The sequence below is a fragment of the Aotus nancymaae genome, unplaced genomic scaffold (genome assembly GCF_030222135.1).
Source record: "Aotus nancymaae isolate 86718 unplaced genomic scaffold, 86718_ANA_hifiasm-v0.15.2.pri h1tg000057l, whole genome shotgun sequence".
NCBI classification, from domain to species: domain Eukaryota; kingdom Metazoa; phylum Chordata; class Mammalia; order Primates; family Aotidae; genus Aotus; species Aotus nancymaae.
The window spans coordinates 15,513,375-15,533,380 of record NW_026988471.1 but is presented as its reverse complement, the minus strand read 5'-3'; the positions used below and the strand labels follow the sequence as shown (position 1 = coordinate 15,533,380).

Genomic DNA, 20,006 nt, shown 5'->3' with positions numbered 1-20,006 from the left:
AATAGGAAGGGCATGTTTAAGAACAGCAAGAGGTTCAATTTAGACAAAATGCCAAATGCTTGCTGGAGAGAAACGGGGAATGAAGTGGCAGGCTGGCTTGGGTTAGACCATGGAAGGTGAGGCTGCTAAGCTTATGAGCTTCGGGCTAGATGTCCAGAACCGGGGGTCACCTCTTAAGAGAATAGCTGACATCCCTGAGAGAAAACCAGAGAGCTGAGCAGATGGGAACATTAGGCATGTTTATGTTTAAAGGGGGCTTGGGCTTGAGCAGTCCGAGGATCTATGAGAGAGGTCAGACTACAGAGGAAGGAGGACATCTTACTAAATTGAGATTCTTGGAGGCAGGATCTGAGTCCCCCTCAGTTTTGTAACCCAGCACTTAGCCCATGAATGATCCTCAATAACAGGTGCTGATCCCATGAGGGAACATAGTGAAGCGGGCTCTATCCAGGCAGTCATGAGGGCACAGGTGATCAAGAAGGAGGGAGTGTAATGGATTCAATGCTGCAGAGCTGTCAAGAATGAAGCTTGAAAAGGGGCTGATGAATTAGGCAGTGAGCTGCCCAAGTCACTTGCGGCCTCTAGGGAAGCAGATTCAGAATTTGTTGCTTTTAATATAGAGACTGGATTGTAAAGAGTTAAGGAGGAAGAGGTGGCGAGAGGGAGGAAGGCTGAACAGCATGTGGTAACACCTTTAATGAATTTGGCACCTCTACTTTGAGTGTTGAATATTCTTTTTGAAGTTAGTGATGGAATATAATTGAACTGGGTCAAACAGTTATAATTAAGCTGGGTCAAAAAATAATAGAAAATTAGACACATCTGTCCTTAGGTTTTCCAGTTGCATAGATCTGATTTAAATTCTCATCTGACCTTTGCAGTGCGTTTTGTATACTTGGCATTCACATTTCTCTACAAATCACTTAACATCTTCTTTATTGTTCTTTTTCATCCCTCTACTTTTTTTTTCTTCTTCTCTACTTCCTTGTCATATCTCTATGTCCTCATTGAAGTCTAGGAAACAGGGGAGGAATGAAAGATTAATGCAGCAGCCTAATCTTTCATGAGTGATGGCTTCAGTTTACAGGGAGAAGTATGTCTGAAGCTCTACTCAAGATTGGGCAATCAGACCCACCGTTATGGCACCCAACATGGGCAGCAGGCATTAACCTTTCCATGAAATAGTTTCAGTAATTCCAAGGCTAAAATGATCATTAGAAACATCTGGGGGAACCTTCTTCTTGTATGATTACCTAAGCCTCACCTAAAAGTTCAGATTCAGTTGTCTAGTCCCAAGAATCCATTTTTCCCACTTTTCCAGGTGCTTCTGATGATAAGCTGCTTTGTAAACCACCTTTAACTCATGCATCCAGGTGAGGATACATAGGTAGTGTTTACAGCAGGGAAGCTGAGCCATGCAACTTTTTAAGCTCCAATATCCAAAGCTTGGAGTGGAAGATCTCCAAGTTAGGTAGAAGTGCCAGTAGATTACAGCCTATGCATTCTCACTTCAAATAAACTATTTCATTTTCAATCAGCAAGTAACTTGATCTGTCAAAGACTTCTTTTGGACTCTGATGGCCAATAAGCACATGAAAAGATGTTCATTATCATTAGTCATGAAGGAAATGCAAATCAAAACAACAATGAGATCACATTTTACACCCATTAATACTGTTCTAATCAAAAAGAGAGATAATAAGTGTTAGTGAGGATGTGAAAAAAAATAATATTCTCATACACCACTAGTAGGAATGTAAAATAGTATGTCTGCTTTGGAAAACAGTCTGGAAATTCTTCGAAAGGTTAAGCATAAAGCTACCATATGACCCAGCTATTCCACTCGTAGATATATATGCAAGAAAAATGAAAATATATGTCCACACAAGAACTTGCACATGAATGTTCATAGCAGCATTATTTATAATAGCTGAAAATTGGGAACAACCCAAATGCCCATCAGCTGATAAATGGGCAAATAAAATGGCATATCAATTCAATGCAACATTATTGACCAATTAAAAGAAATAAAATACTGATGTGTGGTATAACATGGATGAACCTTGAAATGATTGTGCTAAGTGAAAGAAGCCAGCTACAAAAACCACACAGTGTTGAATTCATCTATATAAAATGTCTAGAATGGGCAAATCTGTCGAGACAGAAAGATTAGTTGTCTAGGCCTGGGAGGTGGGGAGAGGGTTGAAGAGAATTGGGGAGTGGTTGCTGATGGGTGCAATGTCTTTTTGGGGTGTCAATGAAAATGTTCTAAAACTGATTGTAGTGATGCTTGCATGACACTAAGGATATATTTTGAACTGCTGAATTACGCACTTTAAATGGGTGAGTCATATGGCACGTGAATTAATCTCAACTAAGCTGTAATTTTTTTTTTGTTTTTAAAAAAGGATTTTTTTGGAAGATCCAATTCTTTTCTGCTTAATGCTGACACTATTCCTTCTTCCCAGAATATATTATTTCTCTTGTTTTCCTGATTACTCCACTTTTTAAAATTTACTTTCATTGGGACATAATTTACATGCTCTAAGATATATCAATTTTACGTTCACATTTTAGTTGGTTTTGACACATGCCATACTTTATCAAGACATAGGATATTCATGTCACTCCAGAAAGTTCCATCAAGCCCCTTCCCAGGCAGTCTACCTCCCAGACTCCAGAAACATCTATTAATCAGGTCCAACTTATATTGCAAAATATAAGTCTATAAAATCTCTAAGTTATTGAAATTCATATAAATAGAATCATACAGAATATGCTTTTTTGTATCTATTTTTCATTCAATAATCACTCAATATAACGTTTTTGACATCCAGCCATGTCATTACATATATCAATAGTTTATTTCCTTTTTGTTATTGAATACTCTTCTGTTGTATGACAACTTTTTTTCATTTTCCTGTTGATGAACATATGGGCTATCTCCTGCTTGGGGCTGTTATTAGTGACTGTGCTATAAACATTCTTGTAGAATATTTGTGGGCATTATATTTCTTGGGTAAATACCTAGCAGTGGAATTGCTGGGTGATACAGTTATATGTAACTTTTCAAAAAAGTGAAGCAACACAATATACTCTTATAACAAACCTGCACATGACACATGTACCCACTGGATCTAGAATAACAATAAAAATTAAGATAATAACAAGCATGCTTAAACGTACAAAACATAGAAAGAAAACCTGTGAACAGCTGTCCAAATGAGATTTGCTATTTTACATTCCGAACAACAACTAAGCAACTACAAGTGTTCCACATCTTCTCCAGCTTTTGGTATTCCAATCTTTTTCCTTTTAGCTGTTCTAGCAGTGGTGGGGTAGTAACTCATGGTGTTTTTAATCTGCATTTCCATAATAACTGACAATGTTGAACTCTTTTTCATGTGCTTATTGTATAATTGTTTATCTATTTAAGAAAACATCTTGTCACGTCTTTTGCCTAGTTTTAATTAGGTTGCTTGTCTTTGTATTGGTAAATTGTAGGAGTTCTTTATTGTAGGTTGGATACATGTGTTGTATGAGATATTATCTGGCAAACATTTTTCCCTAGTCATTGGCTTGCCTACTTATTTTCTTAATGATATCTTTTCATATATGGAAGTTTCAGATTTTGATGAAGTACAATTTATAATTTTTAAATTATATGCTAAACACATTCTGTATTCTGAGAAATCATGACCTATACCAAAGTCACAAAGATACTTTACTTTGTTTTCTTCTGAAAGCTTTATTGTTTTAAGCTTTACATTTAGGTCAGTGATGATCTTGAACTAATTTTTGCATATGTTGTGAGAAAGGTATTAGGTTTATTATTTTTTCATAGTCTATAAGATTGTAGTGGCACAGGTGGATTGCTTTAATGTCCCTTTTGTAAACTAGCTAATTGTAATATGTGTGATGTGGGCTACTTCAGGACTCTCTGTTTTCTCCGATTGCTCTATTGATCTACCTTCTCACCAATTAATACCAAATGTAACAAATAATAGGTCTTAGAGTCAAGAAGAATAAGTCTTTTAACTCTTTTGCAAGATTGTTTTGGCTATTCTAACTCCTTTACTTTTCTAAATAAATTTTCTAATTAGTCCTCAATTTCTACAATAAAAAATTCTACTGAGATATTGATTATAATTGCATTAAACCTATGGATCAATTAGAGGAGAATGGTTATCTGAGTAATATTCTTCCTACCTATAAATTTAGCATATCTTTCCTTCAATTTAGATATTGTTTAATTTTGCTCACTAATATTTTATACTTTTTAATATAAAAGTGCTACATATCTTTTGTCAAATAGACCCCTAAGCATTTTATATTTTGACTTATACCAGCTTTTTTATGATTAGTGTTTAACACGGTATATATTTTCCCATTCTTTTGCTTTCATCCTGTTTATGTCTTTATCATTATAGTGTGTTTCTTGTAAACAACGTATAGCTGGTCCTAGCTTTTTCATCCAGGCTGATAATATCAGCCTTTTAGGCTGAGCACAGTGGCTCACGCCTGAGCCACATAGTGAGACCCCATTGCTACAAAAAAATACAAAAATTAGCTAGGCATGGTGGCATGCACCTGTAGTCCCAGCTACTCAAGAGGCTGAGACAGTAGGATTGCTTGAGGCCAGGAGGTGGAGATTGCAGTGACTTGAGACCACACCACTGAACTTCAGTCTGGAAGCTAGAGTGAGACCCTGTCTCAAAAAAAGAAAAAAAATTTGCCTCTTAACTGAACACTTAGTCCATTTACATTTAATTAATTTTTGTATTATGTTTAATTAATGTTTGTATTTGAGCTTAGTATTTGAGTCTATACAGTTAATTACAGTATTACATTTACTTAGTGTTTGTATTTGAGTCTATCTTGGTGTTATAACTATTTGTTATATTTGCTTTTTTTTCTTCATGTTTTTCCTGACTTTTTGATTAAATCAAACTGTTTTGGATATTGTATTTTAGTACTGCATTTTGTCTTTTCTGTTGACTTTTTAGTTATGCCACTTTTCGCTTGCTTTAGAGATTATACTATACATGATTGTGATCTGCCTTCAAAATCTATTCTTTACATCGTAAAGAACTTAAGAACATAACACAGTATACCTGCAAACTAACACCTTTTCACTCGTTGCTTTTGTTATATATTTTGCTTCTATATATGCCATACACTTTTCATTGCAATGTGCTTTTTTATTTTAAACTGTCAATCATCACTTAAGAGAGTGTGTATGTTTGTGTGTGCGTGCATGTGTATGTGTGTGCATGTGATTTTAATAGGTCCTTCATTTTTACTTGCATGTTTATTTACTTGTTCTGGTGTTCTTCATTTCTTCTCACATAACAAGGTCTCTCTAGTGTCATTTTATCCAAGTCTAAAACACTTATTTTAATGTTTTTTTTTTTTGTTCAAATCTACTGGAAACAAATTTTTTGAGTTTTTAATCTGTCTAAAAATATCGCTATTTAATTTTCATTTTTAAAGGATACTTCCATAGAGTTCTAGATCCACAAGTTTGGAGGTTTTTGTAGTTGCAGTTAGTATTTGCTTTGTTTTTCTTAAAGCACCTGAAAAAAATAATTCCATTGCCTTCTGGCTTCATTGTTTCTGAGGAGAAATCATTTTTATTGTTGCTCCCCTAGATGTAATATGTTTTTCTCTGGCTGCTGTCAATAATTTATCTATTTTTCTTAGTAGTAGTTTGACTATGAGGTGCCTGGGTATGTTTTCTTTGTATTTATCCTGTTTATGGTTCTCTAAGTTTCTTGGATCTATGAATTAATACCTGTCATTAATTTTGAACATTCTTGCTTATTATCTTTTCAAATGTCTTTGTCTGTTGTTTTCTTTTTCTTCTTCTTCTGGGACACCAATTATATAAGTAAGGCGATTTGATACTGCTTCACGGATCTCAGATACTCTGTTCCATTTAAAAATTTATTTTCTTTGTATACAGTTTGTATAATTTTTATTGGTCTCTCTTCAAGTTTACAGATACTTTCTACTAATGATAAACTTATCAAAGAGCTTATCATTAGTAGAAAGCATCTAATATGGAATTTTTCATTTTTAGCATTTCTGTTTTCACTGGCAAAAACAGCAATTACTTTTACACCAACCTAATAAATAGTTTTAATGAATTTTCTGAAATTTTCCATTTATATATATATATTATTCAACATTTTAGATTCTTTAACATATATTCATAGTTATTTTGGAATCCTCATCTATAAATTACAGCCTCTGGGATATCTCTAGACTGTATCTATTGAATCTTTACTTTTTTGGTGATATTTTCTTGCTTGTGTTTGGTAATTTCTTCCTTTTTTTTTTTAACAAATGCCAGACAGCAGAATGGTAATGACTGATGTGACTAATATGGGCACTCAGAAAATGACCTGCCTTCTCTTCTGTCAGTCCACTAGTGTGGTTGAGTCCATGCAATCTCTCTAGTCTATATTGTTGCTTGTTATATCTGGTCACTGTAAATTCAAGATATTTGAGGGAAGGATCAAAGGGGGCCCTTTACCAGAGCTGGGTATCTGAAGAGTTTGTCTCAGTTTTCCTGTCACATCTTCAGCCTTCAGAAGGCCCTCTAGAGCACCTGCTTCTCAGGATGTCTTTTCTCAGCCTCCTTGACCTCACCAGGCAGACAGTTGTTCTTTACTTACTGGGGAGCGGATGATGGCTTTCTCTTCATTATTTTGCTGTGTCTACCACAGCAGACCTGGTATGCTGTGCCCTAGAGGGCACCTTCCCAGTGCGTCTCCCCTCCCACAGTAATAGATGACCACGCTTCACCCTCAGATAAGACTGAGAGTTTAGAAGCATTTCTCTTGTGTATCTTCCCCTGACCCAGAGGGTTTGCTTTTTAAAATCTTTTTTCCTTTCCTGTTCTCAGCTTCTTTTGTTAGCACTTGGTGAAGGTTCATGGAAGAGACTTTGCAGGTAGATATAGATTGTCCTTCTGCTTGGAGCTCCCAGGGCCTCTCAGCTTTCATGATTGTTCACACTCTTCCTTTTACAGTGTGTGAAAATATCAGCTATTTTCTTGTTACCTGTATTTATGACAGCTTCCTCCTCTTACCATTTCTCTGTCAAACTTGAAATCACCTGTGGTCTCATATCACCTAGGAAAGTCTTGCCATCATATGTATTATAATTCATTAAGGACTTTTGCAACCTCAACTGTCTTATAGTTAAAATAACATTTTATAGAGTATCTAACTGGTTCTCTTTGTTAGGGTGGGAGCAATATTCTTTGTGAAATTTTTATCTTTTTAAAATAATATGAAAATGTGTTACATATTTATATCTAAATGTCTTACAGATTTATATCTAAAAATTAGCATTACTTTGTATCATCTAATATATAGTACGTATAGATATTTCTCTGATTTTCTCAAATGGCATTTAATAGGTTTTTTACTCTAATCAGAACTGAAATGAATTCACAATATATTGGATTATGTTTCTTTCCTTTTTAGAAGACTTACCATGAGAGCTACCCTCTGATCAGACTTTAAATGCATAATATAGTATTTTTAACTGTATTACACATTTATAATCAGGCAAGTTGTTGTAGCATAGATATCTAGAACTTATATATCTTGTATAGCTGAAACTTTATACCCATTGATTAGCAACTACTTATTGTCCCTCCCCCATGCCCCAGGAAACCACCATTCAACTCTGTGAGTTTGACTCTTTTAAATACCTCATATAAATGAAATCATGCAATTTGTGTTCTTCTGTTACTTGTTTATTTTGCTTAGCATAATATCCTCAAAGTTCATTCATGTCGTGGCACATGGCAAGATTTCCTTCTTTTTTAAGACTGAATAATATTCCATTGTATATATATTCTACATTTACTTTATCTGTTTATTTTAAATGGAAACAACTCAATACTTTTGGTTCAATTTTTCAGATTGTCATAAAGGGTGTATTCTATGTGCTAGGCACTATACTAGTTGTGGTGTGAATACCTGCAAGTTTACACTCTACTGAAGGAGGCAGACATCATGACCAGCATCAATAATACAATGTTGGTAAATGCTGTAGCAGCAATGCTACCTGTGTTCTAGGATTCACAGGAGAGAATAACTAATTTGATCTGAGATAACATAGAAAGACAGTTGCAGAAGGGCAAGCGTGGGAAGATTTTCAAGAAAGGGTCACATAATAGCTTCAATGATGCCATATTTTACATCTTCCTTTCTGGGAAACTTTCTTAGCTTCCACTCAGGTTGTTTTTGAAAAAAGTCTCTATATTCAATGCCATTTAGTTCTCACTGCATGATGACTTTTCTTATACTGTTCTACTAAATTATTACTGATAGTTTGTAACTTTCACTTTAGAATGCCAGTCGTATTTTATTAATTGCTTCATCCCCCTCATCACCTGTCACTGTGGCAGGCATATAAAAGTACCCAATAAATGCTTTCTGAATCTAATGATCCTGTCCTCACCCTCCTAAGGTCCTTGAGGACAGGAACTATATTGTTGGATCCGTATCTCCCAAAAGTGTCTGGCATCATTTGCACTTAATAGGTTGTATTAGTCCATTTTCATGCTGCTGATAAAGACATACCCAAGACTGGGCAATTTACAAATGGAAAAGGTTTAATGGACTTATAGTTCCATTTGGCTAGGGAGGCCTCACAATTATGACAGAAGGCAAGGAGGAGCAAGTCATATCTCTTACATGGATGGTAGCAGGCAAAGAGAGAGACCTTGTGTAGGGGAACTCCTCTTTATAAAACCATCGGATCTCATGAGACTTACTCACTATCACAAGAACAGCCTAGGAGACTTGCCCCCATGATTTAATTACCTCCCACCGGGTCCCTCCCACAACATGTGGGAATTCAAGATGAGATTTGGGTGGAGACACCGCCAAACCATATAATTCTGCCTCTGGCCCTTCCCAAATCTCATGTCTTCACATTTCAAAACCAATAATGCCTTCCCAACAGTTCCCCCAAAGTCTTAACTCATTTCAGCATTAACTTAAAAGTCCAAAGACCAAAATCTCATCCAGGACAAGGCAAGTCCCTTCTACCTATGAGTCTGTAAAATCAAAGGCAAGTTAGTTGATTCCTGGATACAGTGGAGGTACAGGCATTGGGTAAGTACAGCCATTCCAACTGGGAGAAATTGGCCAAAACAAAGGGGCTACATGCGCCATGCAAGTCCAAAATCCAATGGGGCAGTCAAATCTTAAAGCTCCAACATTATCTCTTTTGACTGCATATCTCACATCCAGGTCATGCTGATGCAAGAGGTATGCTCCCATTGCCTTGGGCATCTCTGCCCCTATGGCTTTGTAGGGTATAGTACCCTTCCTGGCTACTTGCACAGGCTGGTGTTGAGTGTCTGTGGCATTTCCAGGAACACCATATAAGCTATTGATGGATCTACCATTCTGGGGTCTGGAGGATGTTGGCCTTCTTCTCACAGCTTCACTAGGTCACACCCCAGTGGGAACTCTGTGTGGGGGCACCCACCCCACATTTCCCTTCCTAACTACTGCCCTAGCAGAGATTCTCCATGAGGGTCCCACCCCTGCAGCAAATTTCTGCCTAAACATCCAGACATTTCCATACGTCTTCTGAAATCTAAGTAGAGGTTCCCAAACCTCAGTTTTTTATTTCTGTGTACCTACAGACTCAACACCACATATAAGCCACCATGGCTTGGGACTTGCACCCTCTGAAGCTATGGCCTGAGCTGTACCTTGTTCCCTTTTCACAGCTGGAGCAGCTGGGATGCAGGACACCAAGTCCCTAGACTGCACACAGCAGAGAGACCCTGGCCTGGCCCATGAAACCATTTTTTCCTCCTAGGCTTCTGGGCCTATGATGAGAGGGGCTGCCACAAAGTTCTCTGACATGCCCTGGAGACATTTTCCGCATTGTCTTGGTGATTAACATTTGACTCCTGGTTACTTATGCAAGTTTCTGCAGCCAACTTGAATTTCTCCTCAGAAAATGGGATTTTCTTTTCTATCACATTGTCAGTCTGCACATTTTCCAAACTTTTATGCTTATTTTCCATTTAAAACTGAATGCCTTTAACAGCTCCCAAGTTGCATCTTGAATGCTTTGCTGCTTAGAAATTTCTCCCACCAGATACCCTAAACCATCTCTCTTAAGTTCAAAGTTCCGCAAATCTCTAGGGCAGGGGCAAAATGCTGCCAGCCTCTTTGCTAAAACAACAACAAGAGTCACCTTTGCTCTAGTTCCCAACAAGTTTTTCATCTCCATCTGAGACCACCTCAGCCTGGATTTCATTGTTCATATCATTATCAGCATGATGGTCAAAGCCATTCAACAAGTCTCTAGGGAGTTTTAAACTTATCTACATTTTCCTGTCTTCTGAGTCCTCCTAACTATTCCAGCCTCTATCTATCACCCAATTCCAAACTTGCTTCCATATTTTCAGGTGTTTTTTTAGCTGCACCCCACTGTACTGGTACCAATTTACTGTATTAGTCCATTTTCACAAGCTACTGATAAAGACATACCTGAGACTGGGCAATTTACAAAAGAAAGAGGTTTAATGGACTTACAGTTCCACATGACTAAAGAGGTCTCACAAGTATAGCAGAAGGCAAGGAGGAGCAAGTCACATCTTACATGGATGGCAGCAGGCAAAAGGAGACATAGCTTGTGCAGGGGAACGCCTCTTTATAAAACCATCAGATCTCATGAGACTTCCTCACTATCACAAGAACAGGACAGGAAAGACTTGCTCCCATGATTCAGTTACCTCCCACTGTGTCCCTCCCACAACATGGGAATTCAAGATGAGATTTAGGTGGGGACTCAGCCAAACCATATCATAGGTGCTCAATAAGTATGCTTCATTGATTTTCCTATTATCTCATACTATTATACTTTTTGTTTTTAATTCTGGATTTTGTCTTTCTTTCATACCTTGACTGGGTACTACTTTGGAAACACAGAATATTTGATCAGTGTGTTAGAATTAACTGCAGGCAGAAGTCAGTCTGTTAGTGCCAAGAATCAGTCATCCACTGGTTAATCACTCACTATCTGAGACATGGTCAGGGATCAAGCCTTGGTAGTTTTCTTCTGCAAATGTATGTTTGTCTCCTCACTGGTGTACACATCCCTGAAGGGAGAATTTAAATGGCATCTTATGCTCATATTATTCTGTGTTTTATTCCATGTCCAGCCTAGGGCTGGGCATGAACTATAAGCTGAGGAACACTGGCTTTGATTGATAGTTACCAATGAAGAAACTATATGCAGAACATCTCCTGAATTCCTGCAGGATCAGCAGCAGTGGGGTGTGGGTTCTTAGTGTGGCAGAGGACCTGGAGGAATGAGATACAGTGCATAAATATAGGGACATTAGAAGAATATGACCACTTGTTCAAGAAGCATATGATTTTGTTGAGGAGATAAGATGTGAGCACATGGAAGAGATGGTAGTACAGGTGGTAGGGAAGAAGTCTATCACAGAGCAGAGAACAAGTGACATGCTAGCTGGAAGTACATGTTCTAGATTGGACTAAAGAAATTTCTTAGAAGATAGTGGCTGAAAAACATGGTTTTCTTGCAAGACAAACTCACATCAATTAAGATAATGGAATGCCAAGATCAATAATGGATGTGGTGGGGGGCTGGGGTATAAAGAAAGAAATTCTGAAGTCTCCAAATCATTGTACTCTTAAAAATACTCTGACTATGTTGACCTATTAGGAATATACACTCTTACTCTTTAAAACAAGAGTGTTGAGTCAAATCAGCCTATCGCCTGCGATTTTTGTTGTTATTGCTAACTCAGGCCACTCCCTGCCACGACTGGTTTCTTCTTTCATCTGTTCTTCTCTGCTACCCTCCCATCTCCTGAGGCTGGTCACAGGAGGCTTGATCATCTTGTAAGAAGTGGGAAAATATCAGAAATTATCAGATGTCTTTTGGTCTAGTATCCTCACTTTACAAAAGGAAACAAACAAACCAAAAACAGAACGTACCAGGGAGGCAGTTTATTGATGGCAATACAGGGATTCAACGACAAAAAAAAACTTCAATTTTTGGCACATTTGCTTTTTAAGTGCTTTAAATCTGTTCCATCGTCTTCATTATGACCTTGCAGGTAGGGAAGAGACAGGCTATTCTTAGCTTCCCTCTCTTTTAGCAATAATGAATCTGGCCCAGAGAGATTACTTGGCTTGCCCCAAGGTCTAATATTGAGTGGCAGTGAAACCCAGTCTCAAAAATGCCATCCTTGGGCTGCTCCCACCACAGGGTCCCACTGTAGGTGAAGGAAATAGACAGCCCGGCAGGAACTTTGAGCCTCCCACTCTTTTCAGTCCTACTGCGATTGTTCCATAGGAAAGGGCTTTGGACCCCGGTGTAAGATGACTAATGTCCTCTAAGAATAAATACGTCAGCCCTGTCACACTTATGTTTTCCAGCAGACATTTGCAATTTCATGCTGTTTTCATAAGCAGTTAGTATTCTGCTATAAATCACTTCCATTTTACATCCCCAAATATTAATAATAGATAACTATTTATGCTTCTTAGTTTACCCTGAAGGGGAGAGAGATTGGGGGAGAGACGAAGTGGGTGGGAAAAAAGGGCAGAATTTAATTTACAGCTCTGGTGAAACCATTTTGCTATACTTTTTTCAGTGTTTATGCAACAGTCATGGGGCCCAGAGATAGCTATATATCCTATTGATGAAACGCCAGGGCATCGTTCAAAACCAAAGACATCTCTATGTAAATGGTGGTTTCTACTCATATTATCTTAGGTTAATTTGATTCTCTGTCAGATTTTCCATAGAGTCCTAAATAGGCTGTTAGGAAAATGTGTGTATGCTCCTGGTGCATTTGAAGACAGTGTAAGTCCTTGGCCAATTTATAAACATTAGAACACGTTGATTTGATAACCCTTCCCTAGTGCAAGCCCTGCTGTCATGCCCTGTGGTAGGTTCACCAAAGACCTTCCCAAGAAACAAAGCACATAACCACCTTCTTCTCCATTAGCATCATGGAATGTCATGCATTGGTTTAAATAAATATCACTGTTCTCCACAAGGAAATCTTCCACCCTGCCTCAGGTGACAGCAAAATATTGATAGTTAATATTCATCATCATTAGCAAATTGAGCCCCTGCAAACAAAACTAATCCTGTTTAACTATCTTAATATATAAGGTGCTTTTACTATTACAAATTCTAGACACTTGGAATTTAGTGAGTTCTTGACGACAAATGTGCGTGTGTGCAAGGTGGCAGGGCACATGATACATTTTCCTGTTTTCCACAGTAGCGAGTCCCGAACAGCACTTTAAATCATCTCCTCAGATAATGTCCTGGATACACTTGTTCCAGGGCTCCTGGAAGTATTGGTTTCTGAAATTGCCTGTGTAAATCACAGAGATTTTTAACTGCTTTATTGTTAGTCAGGGGCAACCCCAGCTTTATGTAACCATTCTCAATTTCAGTGAAATAATTGACAATGGTTAGAAGTTTAGAATGTGGTTCTTAGAAGAAACATTACCAAAGAAAACGCTGGCTGCAACTAGAAATGACCCATTTTCACCAATAACATTATTGGTGTGTGTGTGGTGGGGGGTGTTTGTACCTTTCTTTGACTAAAGGTCAGTCTTTGTGTTAAAAATAGAAAAGCAAAGCGCACAGTTCAGAGTTCCTGTTCACTCAGCAGATGCTTTACAGGGTTGCTGATAGCTTAAATTTAGTAACCTTTTCAATCACTAATTCTTCAGGGTACCTTTCAAGATGTCTTTCCATGACATCTGAAAACACAATAAATTTTAAAAACATGGTCACCAATTGAATCTGAATATGGAGAAAGCCAAGTGTAGGCTCCAAAGCCTCTCAAAGGGATTTTCCAGATGGCAAAATGATAACAGCTTTAGGATTAAAAAAGTAAACATAAGTGCAGTTTTTCACTGTGTCAGACTCAACAAATACCCTATTAGTGTGCTAACCACACTGAGGAGGCATTCAGGCTGTAGATCAATAATGGATGATTTGAGAACACAGATGTTAATGAAAGAGTGGATGGCCAATTTGACTGTAGGTAAATACCTATATTTTAATGGCAACCAGGAGAGATATAACCACACAAAAGCCATTTGACTGCAGTGAGCTATAATGGGTACCACTGCACTCCAGCCTGAGTGACAGAGCCAGACCCTGTCATTTAAAAGAAAAAAATTAAAGTCATTTTGGGAGTAGAGACAGAGGAGAGGATCTAAAAGTAACAGGACGTTTACTTAGTACACTGCTTTCAAGTACCCAGCATGCTGTCCCACCTTACCAATTTCTTCATGTATTCATTGATTCATCACATGTTTATTGCCTGTCTCCAATGGCCTTCTCAAAAGATCTCAGGATTCAAAGACAAGCAGAAAAAAAAAAAATCACAAAACACAGTGTGAGTAGTACATTTAAATTATTTGTTTAACTGTTCAGCAAATCTTCTCGAGCATCTATTATGTGCCAGGCCCTCTGCCACACCCTAGAAATATAACGATGAGTGAAACAAATATGACCAGAGTCCTATAGTCTAATGGTTAAGATTTTCATTAATTAGTTCTGACTGTATGATCATTTAGCTGGGGAATGAAAACAGAAAGAATCATGGACTTCCACAGGGATTTGGGCCAATATTACACTTCACTGTGGGACACACAGTTTTTTTCTCCATTTGAAAATAGAGACAGACAGACTTGGAGCTTCTCCCAGTTGTCACTCTCTTCCTTGGAAGCTGACACCCCTTGTGATTTGAGTCCGCTGAGAATCTTACGGCACTCTGGCCTGGAAGGCACGGACCCTGCTCCCCATCTAATTATGGCTGGAAGAGGTGACTTCAGTTTCACGACAGGAAAGAAGGAAGAAATTTGACATCCAATAAAACCAACACATTTTGGATAAAAATGAGGCAACACATTTCTAAGCCTGGATAAAAGAGGAAATTGTGCAGTGGCTTTCTCCTACCGCATCCCACCACTGCTAAACCACATGAGAAATATTTCTAATAGGACGCCAGGAAATCTGCCAAAAAAAACAGTTTCTCAGAGAGGGAGGCTGAGGACCAAGGGTCTTGTCTTATAGATCACTCCAGCTGCCAGCAGAGAATTACCGTAGGACGGAAGGTATTTGTTTACCACAGCCCCCCAAGTCTGCCTCCACTGGGAGAGAAGTGGTACCAGCTCCCTGGTTACTCATGCAACTCCGTGGTCATATACATGTCAATGTTGATTTGTATTAGAAAGGATCCCTTCACCTGGGAGAGAGAGTGCAGTTTGTTTGTCTCTAACGCCAGTACCTTTTTAGGTCACCCTAACAGAAACAATCTTATTTTTGAAACACTTAAGAGAGGCCTCTATTTTTGAAAACCGACTTGAAATCTTTCTCTTTTTCTGTTCAAATAATCATCAACAGGATTTTTTTTTTTTTTTATGTTCCTGCTGTTCTCTCCGGCCCACTTAGTTTTAATTCTGTTTTGTTTAAAACTTACCAAGTGGTGACTTGCTAGGGTGGAGCCAGGTGACAGCTGAGATTAGAAGGCTTTCTGGTCTGGCCTCAAAGTGCATTCTTTCCCACTTTTTATAATTATATTCGAATCGTCTTAGCCCTGAGAATCTTGGTCACAGACTATTTTGCTTTTCTTCTTCTCCAAATAAATACTTCTCTAGGAATTTGTCTTTGTTTGGTTTATTATTTTTTAAAAGAAGAAAGGATTTGAATAGTCAGTGTTTTATTTTTATTTGTTTTCTAGGATCATTGTTTTGCATTTTTTCTTATGTTTTCTTCCCTGACACTTTTCTTACTCAGAAACTGCCAGCCTTGCCCTGGAATTCTATTCTACCGAAACACTTTCTCCAGTTACGGGCCCCGTAGCTTGCGGATTTTTAGGTTTCTGTTTAAGACACTTGCATCACTTGAGAAAAGTTTGAGAAAGGAGAAAAAAGATAAAATACAAAGTGATTAATATTGTGAGTAACATCAAGTCTGAGAAAACTTACCAATGTTTGTGGGAAACACGGATAGTGCATAAAAACCTAAAAAAGTACAGGTTGAATATCCCTTATTCAAAAGTGCTTATTAGTACCAGAAGCGTTTCAGATTTTTTTTTTTTCTGATTTTGAAATAGTTGCATTATACTTTCCAGTTGAGCATCCCAAATCCAAAAAGCCAAAATGCAAAATGCTCCAGTGAGAATTTTCTTTGCACACCATGTGGGCATTTAAAAACATTGCAGATGTTGGAGCATTTCAGATTCTTGAATATAGGAAGCTCAACCTGTAATAAATGCCTTTTTCCCTTACTGTCCCTAGCAGACTCTGTTTTCTAACCTGGCAGATTTGGTTGGTTGGTTGTTTCCCAGCCTTGCTTTCTCCAGCTGCCAAGCCTTTTTCCAAGTTGTACTCTCTTCATGAATATACTCCCTTTCACCTTCCATCACCCCAGCTCAAGTCCTATCCCTTACGTTTAACTTTTCCACTCTTCCCAGACCATATTCATCTCTTTCTCTGAGTCCTGATTCACATACGTTCTCATACCTCCTTAGTTCCTAGTTGAAATGGTCTCATTCTTTGAATGTATAGTTTGCAAAGTTTCTGGATAACCTGTGAGGACCTATGATCTTTTTCTCAAAGAGAATTGCCATAGCACTGATGATTTTCACACTTTATTTATTAGGAAACACTACCAGTTTCTTAGGTCTTAGGCAAGACCTGGTGCGTCAACTAGTCTAAAAATCTCCATGGGTTCCAGTCATGGAGAGTGCAGGTAACTGAAGCAGGAGCAGCCACCCTGCTTCAGTTCCTCCTCTGATCTCAGCCTTTCGAAACACCAAGTCAGTATAGCCAGTGCTCCACTTGGCCATCACTTATCTTGTGGATGCTGTCTTTTTTTTTTTAACCCCCAGAGAAACACTGGTGAACAACCCTTTTGCAGGATCAGCCCCTTGTACTCCCACAAAGATTAGTTAAAACTGAGATTTGATCTGGGAGGGTTAGACCAGGTGTAAACTCGGCCCTCACCCTCTATTAGTGAGTTCTGCTGCAAGCACGCAGTGCCTCAGGATCTGGATATTTAAAAACAGAGTTTTATACAATGACATCTGTTTCCTCTCCATGAGCAGTGCCTTTGTTTTAGATGGAGAGATGAACTTCTGTACTAGACCAGGCAGATAACCTGTTATATAGGAATTACCAGATAAATAAAAACCAACCTTTACCACCTCTCCACCACCAGCCACCAGCTCCCATGAAATGCCCCCAGGAACAAGAACACATACTGGCTGCAGGAAGGTAATCAAGTGAGAATTCACTGAGGAGCTCAAGGGTACTTCTGTGACTGTTAGAATATTGTTTTCATTATGGAAGCTTCAGTGTGTCACTTGTTTTTGCGGGTAACAGTCATGGTCAAAACCAAAGATAAACAGAACGGTTGTCTTTAAAATGAACTCCCTGCACGTCTTTGCCAAACCTCCTTAGCATGAGCTCAGGTTCAATGAGAAATGATTGCTACATATCCTTGTGTTCAGGAGTGATATGCCTCTATCATGGTTTGAAGTATTTTAGTTATCCAGTTTTTAAACATGTTTTAAATATGGAAATATAAGGTGGACTGTTTTTCCCATCTACACAGATTTTCACAGGATTCACAGATTTTCAATCAAAGCAGAAATATTCAGTTGCTTCTCCTTTAAAAGGCAGACCCAATAGAGTTTCAGTTTTACAAGATGAGAAGAGTGACAGATATGGAGGGTGGCAATGCTTGTACAACATTATGAATGTATTTAATATCAATGAACAGCACACTTAAAAGTGGCTAAGATGGTGAAATTTATGTGTATTTAACTGCAATAAAAATAGTAATTTAAAAAAAAAAAAAAGACCAAAAAAATGTGGATTCAGAAAGACAATGTTTATTCTTTCTATCATCCAGGGCACTGTTTTACATAGGAGGTGTGCAAAAGATTTGTTCCATATAAATAAATAAGTGCCTATAATGATTCCCGTATGCTTATTTTATGACTATTAAAAGATCATTGACTATTTTGAACTGAGTAATTAACAGAAGTTGTGTGAGTTTGCCCTTCCAGCATCCTAGCAGCTTATTAGGTTAAAGAGTAAATACCAGAGTAGCAGGAATATGATAGGATTGTCAGGCAGGTAGAACTGAATATCCATCCTCATCCCAAGCTGTTTGTAAACACCAGCACTCTGTGTTTGTCGGTTTCTTTGTTTCTTAGATGCTCAGCCTACAGAAGGAGAGAGAGAAATCTGGAACCAGATCAGCGCTGTCCTTCAGGATTCTGAGAGCATCCTTGCAGACCTGCAGGCTTACAAAGGCGCAGGCCCAGAGATCCGAGACGTATGCCAATCATCACACTGAACCGACAACACCCAAGGAGCAGAGGGAAAACCACACATGCACGCGCATGCATGCATGCATGCGCATGCACAAACACACACACACACACATACACACACACACACGCAGAGCAAGATTAAGTAATAGCCATAGTATTTCCTAGAGTCCCAGGAAGAAGTACAAGGAGGGTAATGTGTCCTTAAAAACAAAAAGCATGGGCCAGACGCGGTGGCTCATACCTGTAATTCCAGCACTTTGGGAAGCCGAGGAGAGTGGATCACATGAGATCAGGAGTTCAAGACCAGCCTGGCCAACATGGTGAAACCCTGTCTCAACTAAAAATAAAAAAATGAAAAATAACTGGGTGTGGTGGCAGGTGCCTGTAATACCAGCTATTCTGGGAGGCTGAGGCAGGAGAGTCACTTGAACCCAGGAGGCAGAGGTTGCAGTGAGCTGAGGTCGCGCCATTGCACTCCAGCCCAGGCAACAAGAGTGAAACTCTGCCTCAAAAAAAAAAAAAAATGCATGAATGGCCCCTTTTATTCTAATGCATTAATATGAGCACACAGTGCTATAGATTATGTAAAATATTAACTATTCTCTTCTCAAACATACAGGTGATATTGCAGGTCTCACATTTAAACAATAATGTGTCAATATATTACTTCATTTAAGGGAAACAATGTAAAGTCTGTACACAGCAGTTGAAATATGAATCGTGAAGTCTGGGTGGACATGTACTTTCTGGCGTTTGGTAATTAGGCAGGTTGCACCAGTGTTATACACAACAGCCAAGAAAACCACCTTGCTTTCAGTCTGTCATCTCAAACGTTTTACGAGATTTTCTAAAATTAACAAAAAACGAAACAAAAACAAAAAGAAAATCGCCACTTGGACTTTTACAACTTCTCAATGCCTTAAAAGCAAGAAATTGCACACTCTTTTTATTTTAAAGCATTAGTTTTGTGGAAATATCAACACATACATATATGCATGAAAATATATATACACACACACACACACACACATGCGCGCACAGTACTGCCGCTGCCCCCATCCTTCTGAAAAGAACACCACCACCATCATAATCCTCAAGTTGCTGAAACTCAGACAAGGCAGAGTTTCTAAGAAAGTAACAGTCTACCAAGAGGTGGTTTTTCTTCTTATGGGTCACCATTTAATTTAGATAATTTAGATAACATGACAAACTGGCAGGAATGCAGTACCTATTAAAGAGAAAGGAAATGTCTACAGAATTTGCACTTTATAATGAGCACTAATTCCACTTTAGAAGAATCAAATGGTGATGGAAAGGCTGAGTTTCTTCCAATTAGCTGTGAATTTTTTGTATTCAAGATAAGAGAAACAAGTAAGATGACACAGGATCTAATTGTAGAGCCATTTGCTGTATGTTCAAGTGTTAAAATTTCCATTCAAAATGAGCATCTTGGGGGACAGTCCCATGAACCAATGTTGATGTAAGTATTATACATCAGCAAAGCACAGCAGGGATTGTATTTTTAATTAAAATTTCTCAATCTTAGGGTATTTTGATGTGGAGTTTGCTGCTTCTTTTTAAACAGACAGCTCTACTGTGTTTT

The 20,006-nt window shown here is 38.3% G+C and overlaps 1 protein-coding gene across 1 annotated transcript in view; it reads left to right on the top strand.

The window, feature by feature from the left end:
- CYRIA (CYFIP related Rac1 interactor A) overlaps positions 1-20,006 on the top strand; it is a 111,010-nt gene that overhangs the window by 77,393 nt on the left and 13,611 nt on the right. Inside the window, exon 4 of the mRNA XM_021669019.2 lies at positions 18,284-18,405. Within this exon, the coding sequence (XP_021524694.1) occupies positions 18,284-18,405 (122 nt within the window). The remainder of the gene's footprint in view (positions 1-18,283; positions 18,406-20,006) is intronic.